Raw genomic sequence first — 13,268 nt, 5'->3', positions numbered from 1 at the left:
AAAGGACTGATTTTGGCAATGAAGTTAGTTGATTTATTGATAAAACCGTGCAGCTGAAGAAACAAATGCGAGAGTTTAAAACTTTTTGTTCTGGACTCCGGTTACAGCAAAGATGGTATCGATGTTCACCCAAAACATTTAAATGCCCCCCCCACCCCCACCTTCTCTGATTTCAGCTGGGGTAAGGGTAATAGGCGAAAGGTGGGCAGATCTGCTGTGCCCCAGGCCTGCTCCTCATGGCCTTCCCAGGAGTTTTGTGGCCTTTCTTAAGTGGAATTCCAGAGCCTAAAGTAATTCTGTCATTCAAGTCAAAAGAGTTTGTCATTGAAGGGTGCAGATATTATTTTTACATATAGAGTAGAAGTCGTTACAGGGATTTCTTCAGTAAAAAGCTAGAGGACCCAATTCCTTTCATGGCAATAACATCATGTGGATTTACAGACTCAAACCTCTATGCAGCTTCAATAACCCAAACTGGTGGTGCACTCCACATTTACAAGATAAAAGTGGCTCACCATGCATCTGTCCCTGTCTTTGACCAAGGGACAGCTCAGAATCATAGAAATTCATGGCACAGAAGGGGGCCATTTGGCCCATCATTTCTCTGCTGGCCAAAAGAAGAGCTATCCAGCCTAATCCCAATTTCCAGCCCTTGGTCCATAAACCTGTAGACTACAGCACTTCAAGTGCATTTCTCAGTACTTTTTAAAGGCCGTGAGGGCTTCTGTCTCTGTCACTCCTTTAGACAGTGAGTTCCAGAACCCCCCACCCCCAAACCCCACTCGCCACCCTCTGGGTGGAAACAAAATCTTTCCAACTCCCCTCTAATCCTTCTGCCATAAGTCGGTGCCCCCGGTTATTGAGATCTCTGCTAAGGGAAATAGGCCCCTCATAACCTTATATACCTCAATTAAATCTCCTCTCAACCTCCTCTGTTCCAAAGAAAACAGCCCCAGCACATGAGAGTCAGGATATTAACAACAGTGAAATATTTGCAATGAAGAATTTTTATGTCCAAGTTGCTTCAGAAGGCAAAACACTAAATCCAAGTTATCCAAATAAGACTTCAGGACCAAATACCATTGAAGAGTTACAGCTTTTCCATTTTTTTAGATATTGAACAACCTGCTGGGAATTTCAATCTTTTTTAAAAATATTTTTCCAAGTCTAAAAATGACTATTGACAATAATAGCAAATAGGCATGCAATACATTAGACTAGCCTCCATTATTTTAATGCAGGCTTTACTCCATTTATTTTAATCAGCGATTCACCTCGAAAGGTCTTTATCTTCGGTTTGTTTGCGACCAGCAATAATGGGGAGAAAGGAATGTTTAGTTACTTAGTTCAGACCTGCCTGGGTATAGATAGGGCAGAACTTTCCCGTTGGTGTGTGGGGATGGGCCCCGCATGCCAACGTGTAAAATGATGCGTGGTGACATCGGGCGAACGTCCTGACATCACCATGCGCCATTGTGATATTTCGGAGGGCGGGCGCGATGATCTCCGAAGCGCGCCCGCCATTAATTAACGGGCCACTTAAGGCCCTTGAGGCACCAATTGACGGCGATTTTCCGGGGCCCCGTGTGATCTTCAGGTCGTCTTCCGGGAGCAATAGGCAGGCGAGTAGGACACATTTGTATAAACCTCATCCAGGGGCGGGATAAGAGGGCTCAGTGGGGTTGCGATTGTGCTCTGTCAGATATTTAATTTGGAAAGTTACTGATACTTGCCTGTGTGAGCAGAAATACTTCAAAACTCATACCAGCTGCTTGGACAGGATTCATAGCCTTCAGGTCAGCAGTCTACAGTGAAGATCCTTTTGGGGGCCTGCAGGTTTCAAGAAGCCTTCCCTTAGCCTGGGAATGGGAGTTGTGCTCTCCACTGGAGGCACCTCCTCTGAGGAGGAAGGGAGGGCCGGAAGGGGGAGGAGGCCAGAATTGCACTTTCAGCCTCCAGGGGAGCCACCTTTGGGAGGACAGGCGCAGGCACAAGAGGCGCAGGGCCAAGAGGTAGTCCAAGGCGGAAGGGGCCGCAGAAGACGCCGTTATCCTGCTGCCAGGGTATACAGGCAGCGAAGCAGCTACCTCAATATGTCTAAGGTGCAGTGCCGAAGGAGGCTCCGACTCTCAAGGGAGACAGTCAACTCTATCTGTCAGATGATAGGCCCTGAGATCTCCGCCAACTGTGTGGGTGGACACCCCATGCCAGTGGCTCTAAAGGTCACAAGTGACCTCAACTTCTATGCCTCTGGCTCTTTCCAGGGCTCGGTGGGTAATCTTTGCGGTGTCTCCCAATCAGCTGTCCACACTTGTGTCAAGCAGGTTACAGGCGCTCGGTTTAGGTGTGCATTGACTTTCATGCACTTCCATTGGGACCAGGCAATCCAGACACAGCGAGCCAGAGGCTTTGCGGCCATTGCTGGCTTCCCCTCTGTCCAGGGTGCTATAAACTGTACACATGTGGTCATCAAGGCACCAGCAGATAAGCCCGGTGCCTTCGTCAACAGGAAGGGCTTCCACTCCATGAACGTGCAGATAGTGTGTGATCACAGGGTGCAGATTCTGCATGTCTGTGCAAGGTACCCAGGCAGCTCCCACGACGCCTACATCCTCAGACACTCCCAGGTGCCGGGGCTCTTCAGTGCTCCAGCCCGGCTGGATGGTTGGCTGCAGGGTGACAAGGGCTATCCCCTCAGAAGGTGGCTCATGACACCTCTCCGCCATCCAAGAACAGAAGCTGAGCAGCAGTACAATAGGAGCCACGCCTCCACAAAGGCTGTGGTGGAGAGAACCATTGGTCTTCTCAAGATGCGCTTCCGATGCCTGGACCATTCAGGGGGCGCACTCCAGTACCCCCCAGATCATATGTCACTTATAGTGGTTGCATGCTGCACTCTCCACAATCTAGTTCTGCAAAGGGGGGACGCTGTGGATGAAGATGATGTAGATGCAGTTGCTGCAGCTGCACACAATGAGTCCAGCAGTGAGTCTGAGGATGAGCAATCACAGGGAAATGTTGAGGGGGTAGACGCTGACCTGGGCATACCCCAGGGAGGCAAGGACACCCAGGAGGCTTTAATCCAACGAACCTTCAGCTAGAACACCACAGATGGACCTCCAGCAGAAGTCTGTGCTGCAGACTCCACACTCGATACCTGAATGCAAAATCTGCCTAGATAGGAACATTAACTAAGGGCCTTGTCATTAAAGCTCAATGTGACACAACTCACTCATAACATCATGGGTAACCATCCACCTGCAGAGGAAAAGAGGCACCCTCAGCCATGGTCACATGTCTAAATTTAATGATAAAACAAAATGAACTTAAGGAAACAAAATGACAAAGGTGTTGAACAGCACACCAACTAATCATGACCTCAATGCGGGGCAACACAAAAGCACCAGTGAGCAACCTGTGGTGTGCCTAAGGTGCCTTATGTTTACGCTTTCGGGTGCTACGTCTAGGTGCTGTCCCCTCGCTGGCAGTGCCATCTGAGACAGCCTGCTGACTCTGCTGTCGTTTTGGCCTTGATGACCTTGGCGGCCGTCCTCTGGCCCGTGGAGCCTGTGTTGACCCCGCCTGGGAGGGAGTTGCCAGTCCCACAGCTGGTATCTCACCAGTTATCGCAGACTCATCAGATGCAACTGCTGCCCTCATCCGGAGCGCCCAGAGAGGAGCCCGCAGAGACGACAGGCAGCTGCTGTGCTGACATGAGGTCGCTTCAGAACTCCTTGCTCACCGTAGATCAATGGGCACCAAGCTGGGAAACTTGGTCCCCAGACCATCTCCCACACTGGCACTGACCGGCTGAGGCCAATGCCGATATGAGGGCTTGCTGGTCCAAGCGCATCCCCGGGAAGCCCTGATTGTTCTCCTGGAGGAGCCTCTCCACGAGAGTTGCCACTCTCTCCATGGAGGAAGCTTGGCGCTTGGCCATGAGGCTCATTGTATTGGCAATGGTCTGTGTGAACTCCTCCACCATGGAGACCAAGCCAAGCAGAGCCTCATGTATCTCCGCCAGATCCTCCCGCACACCCTGCTGGACTTCCAGCGTTTTCTGCCCCATGGACAATTCTAGAGGCACATCATCAGTCACCAACTGAGCATGTGCTTGGTCCCCTGCAGTCCTCCAACTGCTGGCACCATGGGCACTCTCTGTCTCCGCCAGCTCCTCCAGCGAGTGTGAAGTGCCCTCACCGCTGTGCCCTGGGACACTAGCCAATGATCTAATTGCCACCGAGGTGCTAGTAACAGCGCTGGTGCCTACCTGGCAGAGATGGTGTGATGCTGGTGGGTCAGAGACTTCAGGACCCTCAGGTGTGAGAGGGGGCCCCTGTGCCTCCTCCTCCTGGCCCTGATCCACTGATGCTGAAAGGAGGAACAAGGACATTTGATTAGTTAATGTGGAGACAATGTCAATGTGCACCCTTGTCCCTGGATCATTATGCACTCATCCTTCCATAGGCATTGGTCAAGCCATGTTGCGAACTTCAATCACTGGACATTCAGCATTGCCATGGCTGCTGGGACACTAATGGTGACCTCAGTGCTGGGCAAACATACCTGCCTGTGGCACCCCAGCCTCACTGACACTGGTGGAACTGGGCACATGGCACCTCTCCAGATCCAGGGCCTCCTGCTTGAACCTGGTAATGATGTCCAACTGGGCCAGCCCTCCACCAATCCTCAACCGCTCGGCGGCATTATGAGTATTCTTCTCCTGAAAAGGAGAGAAGAGCATTGATTAGTGCAACTTGTACCTGGAATCTCTTCTCTGCTGTCCCACCCCAACCAGACTGGGACATTGCAGGGTTCGAGCGCCTCCTCACCCCGCAGCTGCCGAACACTCACACAAAGATGTCAAGCTTGTCCCGCCCACTTGGCCAAATGCAGCCTACATCACACTTGACACCACACGGTCCAACCTTGCAAAGCAAGGAGGTGCAAGCATGTGGAAAGCAAAGGGCAGCAGATCGATCAGTGCCCCACCACCTGGAAGCTCCCCTCCCAGCATGTCAGCACCCTGACTTTGACATGTTTTGCAGTTCCAACACTGCGCCCAGGTGCAGATCCTCCAGGTTGCCCCCAAAACAGTAATACGGGTGTCACTGTACCACATGCTGTGGGTGCAGAACCCATCTCATCACCACCATCTCAGGGTGACCTCGGCATGGGAAATATCTGCTGTCCCACCCAGCGAAGGACACATGCCGTCAATAATTCAATGCAGTAACTGCACTCAGAGTTGGCGGGGGGCAGCAGGGGGGAAAGCCTGCCTGTTGGGTTAGGTGACCAATGCCAACATGGTACTCACCCTTCTTGAGCGCAAAAGGTCATCAAAGCACTTGCGACACTGGATCCAGGTGCGTCGCACCACGTTGCGGGAGCTCACCACCTCCGCCACCTCCTCCCAGGCACGTTTGGTCATGTGGGGGGAGCCTTCTCCTCCCGTCCCTGGGAACGAGGACCTCCCCCCGTGCTGCCACCTCCTGGAGGAGGGCAGCAAGGCAATCCTCTGAGAAACAGGGGACACAGTGTGCCCCCGCTGCCATACCCTCCTGCCCGGCCTGCCCACCAGCAGCGCTCCGGGGAGCCCTTCCGCTGGCCATGTTTGACAGCAAGGCTGCAGGAGCACTTTTAAACAGGCCGCCGGCTCGCCATTGGACCCTGCGGTCATAGCAGTCCCGCCGCCGCCCGCCCACTGTCCTCGGGAGCTGCGTCTCACGCTGGGCGGGCCTTAATTGGCCCCGCGTAAAATGGCGGCGCGGACCCGATCACGGGCAGCGATCGGGTCCATGCCCGCTTCTGCACGGTCTGCCCGACAGGCAGAAAATTCTGCCCGTAAACTCAAAGGAAAAGGCAGCAACAGGTTTTCTTGGAAAATGCTAATAATTTGACCCATACACTAAGGTATCAATGGATGCATATTTCCCATTTAGAAGTAACTGTAGTGATATTTTGTGATCGTAGTTCACCTGAGGTCACCCACACCAGCGTGATTTTAAATGTACTCTAATGAGCCTGAAATTTTAGAGGAATGTTCTCCTGGTCTCTCGCTGTAACCCCAGCAGGGAACTAGCAAGAATTCCAGAGGTGCAGTGAGTGACCAAAGTGGCTCATTTACAACATTTCTCTCGTGGTTTCATCAGTCTCTGAGTGAAGTTGGAGCAGAGACTAAAGGACCTCTGGCGGGATTTCAGGGTGCAGTCATGTATATTGAAATTTATGGCCTCAATCACCGAAAGAAACTAAAGGCATCATATTTCTGCAAATACTTGGAGGAAAGTCTATTGTGTTCCCTGTAGTAAATCAGCCCAAATACAAGAAACAGCCACTTGTCCAAAATTCAGAACCTGCTCACATTTCAGTCAAACTCAGGTCTTGGACCGCTCAGCAAGTCTTGTAGCAACTGTGGAGAACAACATGGTGGTAATGTCACTTAACCAGTAAAGTCAAGAGGCCTGGACTAATTGTCCGGAGACACACGTTCAAATCTCACCGCACCAGTTGGTAATAGAAAGTTAGTATCAGTCATAGTGACCAGGTAACTATTGGATTGTTGTAAAAACCCATCTGGTTTACTCATGTCCTTTAGGGAAGGAAATCTGCTTTCCTTACTTGGTCTGTCCTATATATCACTCCAGACCCACAACAATGTGCTTGACCCTTAACTGCCCTCTGCAGTGGCCCCATACGCAAGGGCAATTAGGTCATAAATAAGTTCTGCTCTTGCCAGTGACACCCAGACCCTATGAATGTATTTTTTAAAATAAAACAATGCAACGTATAAAAATAAATTTTTTAAAAAATGAATAGTTGTCCGTTGGGTCAGTGGTAGCACACTAGACACTGAGACAGGAGGTTGTGGTTTCAAGCCTCACTCCTGTGGTTTAACGCTGACTATTAGGGGTAGAAATGTGTTTTCACCTATTTGCAAAGCCCCTGATTCATGTTGTGCTATGACCTGGGAGGCCCAAGGCCTGCCCAAAACGCAATGTGCTGTACACAGAGGCCTCATCTAAATGATGTGGGTGAGCTGCCAGTGCCCACCACATCTCCACAGGCAAGTCATTCATTTCAGACAACTAATATTATCCATGAGGCGCTGTGGGACATCAGCAGCGGCAGAACTGTACTCAAACAGAATCTGTAACCTCATGGCCTGGAATTTCCCCCACTCTGCTATTATCATCAAGCCAGAGGATCAACCCTGGTTCAATGAAGAGTGCAGGAGGGCATGCCAGGAGCAGCACCAGGCACACCTAAAAATGAGGTGTCAACCTGGTGAAGCTATAACACAGGACTACTTGCATGCCAAACAGCATAAGCAGCAAGTGATAGGCAGGGCTAAGCAATACCACAACCAACGGATCCGATCTAAGCTCTGCAGTCCTGTCACATTTAGTCGTGAATGGTGGTGGACAATTAAACAACTCACTGGAGGAGGAGGCTCCACAAATATCCCCATCCTCAATGATGGAGGAGCCCAGCACATCAGTGCAAAAGATAAGGCTGAAGCATTTGCAACAATCTTCAGCCAGAAGTGACGAGTGGATGATCCATCTCGGCCTCCTCCAGCATCACAGATGCCAGTCTTCAGCCAATTCGATTCACTCCATGTGATATCAAGAAATGGCTGAAGGCACTGGATACTGCGAAGGCTATGGGCCCTGACAACATTCTGGCAATAGTACCGAAGATTTGTGCTCCAGAACTTGCTGCACCCCTAGCCAAGCTGTTCCAGTACAACTACAACACTGGCATCTATCCAGCTATGTGGAAAATTGCCCAGGTATGTGCTGTACACAAAAAGCAGGACAAATCCATCCCGGCCAATTACTGCCCCCTCAGTCTACACTCGATCATCAGTAAAGTAATAGAAGGGGTCAACAACAGTGCTATTAAGTGGCACTTGCTTAGCAATAACCTGCTCAATGACACCCAGTTTTGGTTCCGCCAGGGCCACTCAGCTCCTGACCTCATTACAGCCTTGGTTCAAACATGGACAAAAGAGCTGAACTCCTGAGGTGAGGAGAGAGTTACTGCCCTTGACATCAAGGCAGCATTTGACAGAGTGGGGCATCAAGGAGCCCTACCAAAACTGGAGCCAATGGGAGTCAGGGGGAAAACTCTCCACTGGTTGGAGTCATACCTAGCACAAAGGAAGATGGTTGAGGTTGTTGGAGGTCAGTCATCTCAGCTCCAGGACATCACCGCAGGGGTTCCTCAGGGTAGTGTCCTCAACCCAACCATCTTCAGCTGCTTCATCAATGCCCTTCCTTCCATCATGAGGTCAGAAGTTGGGATGTTCGCTGATGATGGCACAATGTCCAGCACCATTCTCAACTCCTCAGATACTGAAGCAGTCCATGTCCAAATGCAGCATGACCTGGACAATATTCAGGCTTGTGCTGATAAGTGACAAGTAACATTCGCACAGCACAAGTGTCAGGCAATGACCATCTCCAACAAGAGAGAATCCAGCCTTGATGTTCAGTGGCATTACCATCACTGAATCCCCCACTATCAATATCCTGAGGGTTACCATTGACCAGAAACTGAACTGGATTAGCCATATAAATACTGTGGCTACAAGAGCAGGTCAGAGGCTAGGAATCCTGCGACGAGTAACTCACCTCCTGATTCCCCAAAGCCTGTCTGCTCTCTCCAAGGCCAAAATCAGGAGTGTGATGGAATACTCCCCTCTTGCCTGGATGAGTGCAGCTCCCACAACACTCAAGAAGCTTGACACCATCCAGGACAAAGCTTGATTGGCACCACATCCACAAACATTCACTCCCTCTACCTCTGACGCACAATAGCAGCAAGCAGTGTTTATCATCTACAAGATGCAGGAATTCACCAAGGCTCCTTCGACAGCACCTTTCAAACCCACGACCACTACCATCTAGAAGGACAAGGGCAGCAGATACATGGGAACACCACCACCTCGAATGTCCCCTCCAAATCACCATCCTGGCTTGGAAATATATCACTGTTCCTTCACTGTCGCTGGGTCAAAACCTTGGAACTCCCTCCCTAACTGCACTGTGGGCGTACCTACACCATATGGACTGCAGCAGTTCAAGAAGGCAGCTCACCACCACCTTCTCAAGGGCAGCTGGGGATGAGCAATAAATGCTGGCCCAGCCAGCAAAGCCCACATCCCGTGAATGATTAAAAAACAATAAAAACAGCCTGCAGTAAAATTCCACTTTGGAAGTACTTAATTCACTGCTGGAAATATTCACACTGAAGGAGGTATGCAGTGAAAAGTTTTTCAATAAGTTGAGTTTTTTTGAGATCATTTATTATTTTACCGAAGCAAAATCAATGATACACATAATGTTGTCACCCTGTGAAATATATTATTCAAATTGAGTTTATGCTAACACTGGAAAGCTTTACTAAATACTTCAGCTGGTGTCAAGGCCCCTTTACCAAATCACTGATGCGTAAAAGTCAATAGTGCGTTTACATAGGCATATATATACTATATATATATATATACTGACATACATATTGTACATATATATATGTACGTATACTGAAATGTAATTGGATTTGTGCAAATGGAAGAGAAAATTGGAACCTATAAGATAAATTCAGAGCTCCTGTTTATCCAGTAGGGAGCTGCATTCAAGTGAGTATGGGTCAGAGAATCAAGGCCCTCGTGTTGTAGATAAAAGCAAAATACTGCGGATGCTGGAAATATGAAATAAAAACAGGAAATGCTGGAGAAACTCAGAAGGTCTGACAGCGCCTGTTTCTCTCTCCACAGATGCTGTCAGACCTGCTGAGTTTTTCCAGCATTTCCTGTTTTTACCCCTCATGTTGTAGCCCTGTCTCTGACAGGTGCTGCTTTTTATCACGGCTCGGTGGTAGTACTTTCGCCTCTGCTAGGCGCAACTTGGCTGCCGCGATTCCTACTTCAGTGACTACACCTCAAAATCCTTTGGCTATCCTGGGATGCCCTGAGGTTGGAAAGGTGCTATATAAACCCACGTCTTATTTTTTCTTATGTTTCCACAGAGGGAGGGCATGAGCACCAAATTCATCATTCCTTCCAAAGTAAGATAAAACCTAGGCCTTTACCTCTCCCCCTGAAAAAGCTGGTGAGACTGGCTCTTCAACTGGCTTAGCACATGCACGTTACAAAAAGTGATTCTCTTTCCTCTGCAGGTTGGTCTGTGAAGTATATACCATCGACGCAACCATACAGACATTGAAACAACGCCTACAAGAGGCACAAAATGCTCTGCAACTGCTGGTGCAAACCAAGTCTGTCCTGGAATATGACATTGGTGTGAAGGCCAACTCCCTCTTCATAGATCAGGAGAAATGCATGGGGATGCGTAGAACCCTTCCCAACACACCACGCTTGATTGGTTGCACTCAGCTGAACATGGGCACTTATTGTGCCCCCCCACTCCCCGAGAAGAAGCCGTGCAATTGTGGGTGCAAAAATAAAAAGAAAGTAACATAAAGGAATTAAAACAATGGAGCCCCTAGGCTTCAGTTAAGTGCATGTTTTGGTCTGTTTCAGAAAACAAGGCTTGAATATTGTGGAAAAATAAAATAAAGAAAATTGGTGGTTTAACAAAAACGTTCTCGTGTGATGTGTTTGCCAAATTTGCTAGACTGCACTTGCCACTTTTCTGACCTGTCACTGCGTGCACATTATTCATTAACCCCCTCGAAAGGGATTTATAATTCTTCAAAACTACCCCACTACCCCCAACCGAACGCCTGATTTTTAATGTAGCTTAATTTTCTTCTCTTTTTTTCCCCTCTCTGTGCTGACACACAGTTTGTAAATATGTACCAGCAGCATTCTTGAACTAATTCCCTACGCTAACACAATAGCTGCCCAGGCTGACTGATTTGGCTCCCATTGCTTTTAAGAAAAAACACAAATAGGTGTAAAACACCACCTCTTCGTTATCACTGGGTCAAAGTCCTGGTAAACAGCTGGCGGTAACAAAATCTCGAGGTTTGGAATTACTCCATTGTGCTATAGCTTTGTAACTTGTTCCAAGCTAACAATTATTACCCTGTTCATAAAATATACTGAACCTGCAATCTCCCTATAATTTCTCACAAATCGTGGTATTGCAAACCTACAGTTATGGTCACCCTAGTCGCAGGACAGATTTGAGGCACCAACCATTTCACCATAAGGATGTACGCTCGCTTATGTCATTCTTTTCTTGTCAAGATCTTGATCTTAGTTGGATCGTCAAGTGTATGAAACAAAGTTGGATTGTCATGTCAGAGGGTTGAGTTAATTTGTGCTATGCTGTCCAATCGCTGGGGAATCAGTTTACAACGTTGCATCGCCTAAGGTTTTTTTTTACGTTCTTTTATTCAGGGAATTCATGCAATAATCATCAATTAATAGAACCCTCTTCTGTGATCGGTGTTCTCGGAAATCTGGCTAGAAACCTGGGAATGTTTACACAAATAGGGAAAACAACAGCCCTCGGATTTGCTTTGTGATTGGAAAAAAAGTGTGTTTCTTTGAAAACTGGAAGCATTTAAAACAATCCTAAGCTCAGTTATCTTCAGCTGCTTCCACAGTGACATTCCCTCCAACATAAGGCCAGAAGTGGAGCTGTTGGCTGGTGGTTGCAGTGATCAGCTCCATCTGCAATTACTACGATAATGAAACAGTCCGTGCCTGGACGCAGCAAGGACCTGGGCAACATCAAAGTTTGGAAAGTGATAAGCAACATTATGCTACGCAGTTGCCACAAAATGGCCAACTCTAATGAGAGATGCTTCCTGCCTCTGCTTGACATTCGACAATAATCTGGGAGAAAATTAGAAGTCATTTGAACAAGCACAGACTAATAAAGGAGAGATAGCACGGATTTGTGAGGGGCAACTGAATCATGTTGGGCTAACTTGACTATTTTGGTGAAGTAACAGGGAGGGTGGATGAGGGCAGTGCAGTTGATGTTGTGTATATGGATCTTTGTTTGATGAACTACCACACAACAGGCTCATTAGCAAAATTTGAGCCCATGGATAAAAGGGGCAGTAACCAGCATGGACATAAAATTGGCGTAGGGATAGAAAAAAGTGTAGGCAAAATTCCTTTGCATCACATCACCTCCATTGGCATCAAGGAGGCCTAGCACTGCTTTTGTGGAGTGCTCTGAGCTGCTGGCTGCTACCAGTGTGAATCACACAGCCATCTCTGAGGAGAAGGGCACTCGCGAGGACATCCTCTGTGTGCACCGGAAGGCATCGAATCGGCACTATCCAGAGCCAAACTAGTGAAATAACACCAGGATACCAAATTTGGGCCACATAGGTTCAGGCAGTATCTTTGTAGCTCACTCTGCAATCAGCAGACTGCAAGATGGACTCTGCACTAGCATCATCTAAAGGGCCAAAACAGGCAAATTGCTGGTTAAGTCATTTTTAAGATCTTTTTGTATTGCAAAGTGTCTGGAGTGTTTTTGGATGATTTGTTGTGTGTTCCTGGATTTGCCGGGAAGTGTTGCCGCATTCTCTCAGGGAAGGCAGAGGAGGTGACCTGTCCATGCAAAATTTGTAACGTGTCTGGGGTCTGCAGTGGGAGTGCCGCTGTGTCTGCAGGGAGATGGAGCATAAGCTGCAGAGAGAACAAGCTCTGCGCATGCCCTTTGCCAACCTGGGGCTGGACTCCTCCATGCTCCTTGAAAGTGTCAAGAGGCTGCCTGGCAGACCAAGCAATACACCCAGCAGTTCATCAGTGTTCTCCTGTATGCTGCCCATTGAGGTCCTCATCTGCATCCTCTGCAACAGAACTCATCTGCAACCTTGCCATCTGGCGAGCTGGCAAAAGAACCATCCTTTCCCCTGGGCCTCACTTCTGCCCACTGATGCCTGAGTGACACACCATGTGCTGATCCCAACTCTATACTTGCATCCAAGCTATGTACAATGCCATTATCTGAACAGATGGCTGCAAGTGTCAGATCAAGTGATGTGGCCACTTAGGCAGTGTTGTGCTGTTGCTCTCCTTCTGCCTCGGGCTGCTCTGTGTGGCACAGGAGTTCTCATATTAGAATAGGTGACTGGGCTCTCAGCCAAGCCTCATTATGTATGCTTGGCTGAGAGCCCAGACAGCTATTAGAACACTAGAACACCTGCTCCCCAGAGGAAGCATTGTTTGATTGGCAGCTCAGGCTCTCTGATCTCTGCAGTCAATTTCAGAATGTTTGTCAACAAAAGTTAATGGTTTCATGGGTTTGTGGTTTGTGGCTTTTGAAACA

At 48.6% G+C, this 13,268-nt stretch overlaps 1 protein-coding gene across 3 annotated transcripts in view; it reads left to right on the top strand.

The window, feature by feature from the left end:
• Nucleotides 1-10,609, top strand: part of LOC144691261 (tektin-3-like) — an 81,277-nt gene extending 70,668 nt beyond the window's left edge. For all 3 annotated transcript variants that reach the window (XM_078559309.1, XM_078559307.1, XM_078559308.1), the window contains exon 8: nucleotides 10,186-10,609. In XM_078559309.1, coding sequence (XP_078415435.1) covers nucleotides 10,186-10,489 — 304 coding nt within the window. In that variant the 3' untranslated portion in view covers nucleotides 10,490-10,609. The remainder of the gene's footprint in view (nucleotides 1-10,185) is intronic.
• Nucleotides 10,610-13,268: the final 2,659 nt, after the last annotated feature.

Source organism: Cetorhinus maximus, chromosome 15, assembly GCF_964194155.1.
Source record: "Cetorhinus maximus chromosome 15, sCetMax3.hap1.1, whole genome shotgun sequence".
NCBI classification, from domain to species: Eukaryota; Metazoa; Chordata; class Chondrichthyes; order Lamniformes; family Cetorhinidae; genus Cetorhinus; species Cetorhinus maximus.
Note: the sequence above shows the minus strand (reverse complement) of the source record. Positions and strands in the feature narration are given on the sequence as shown.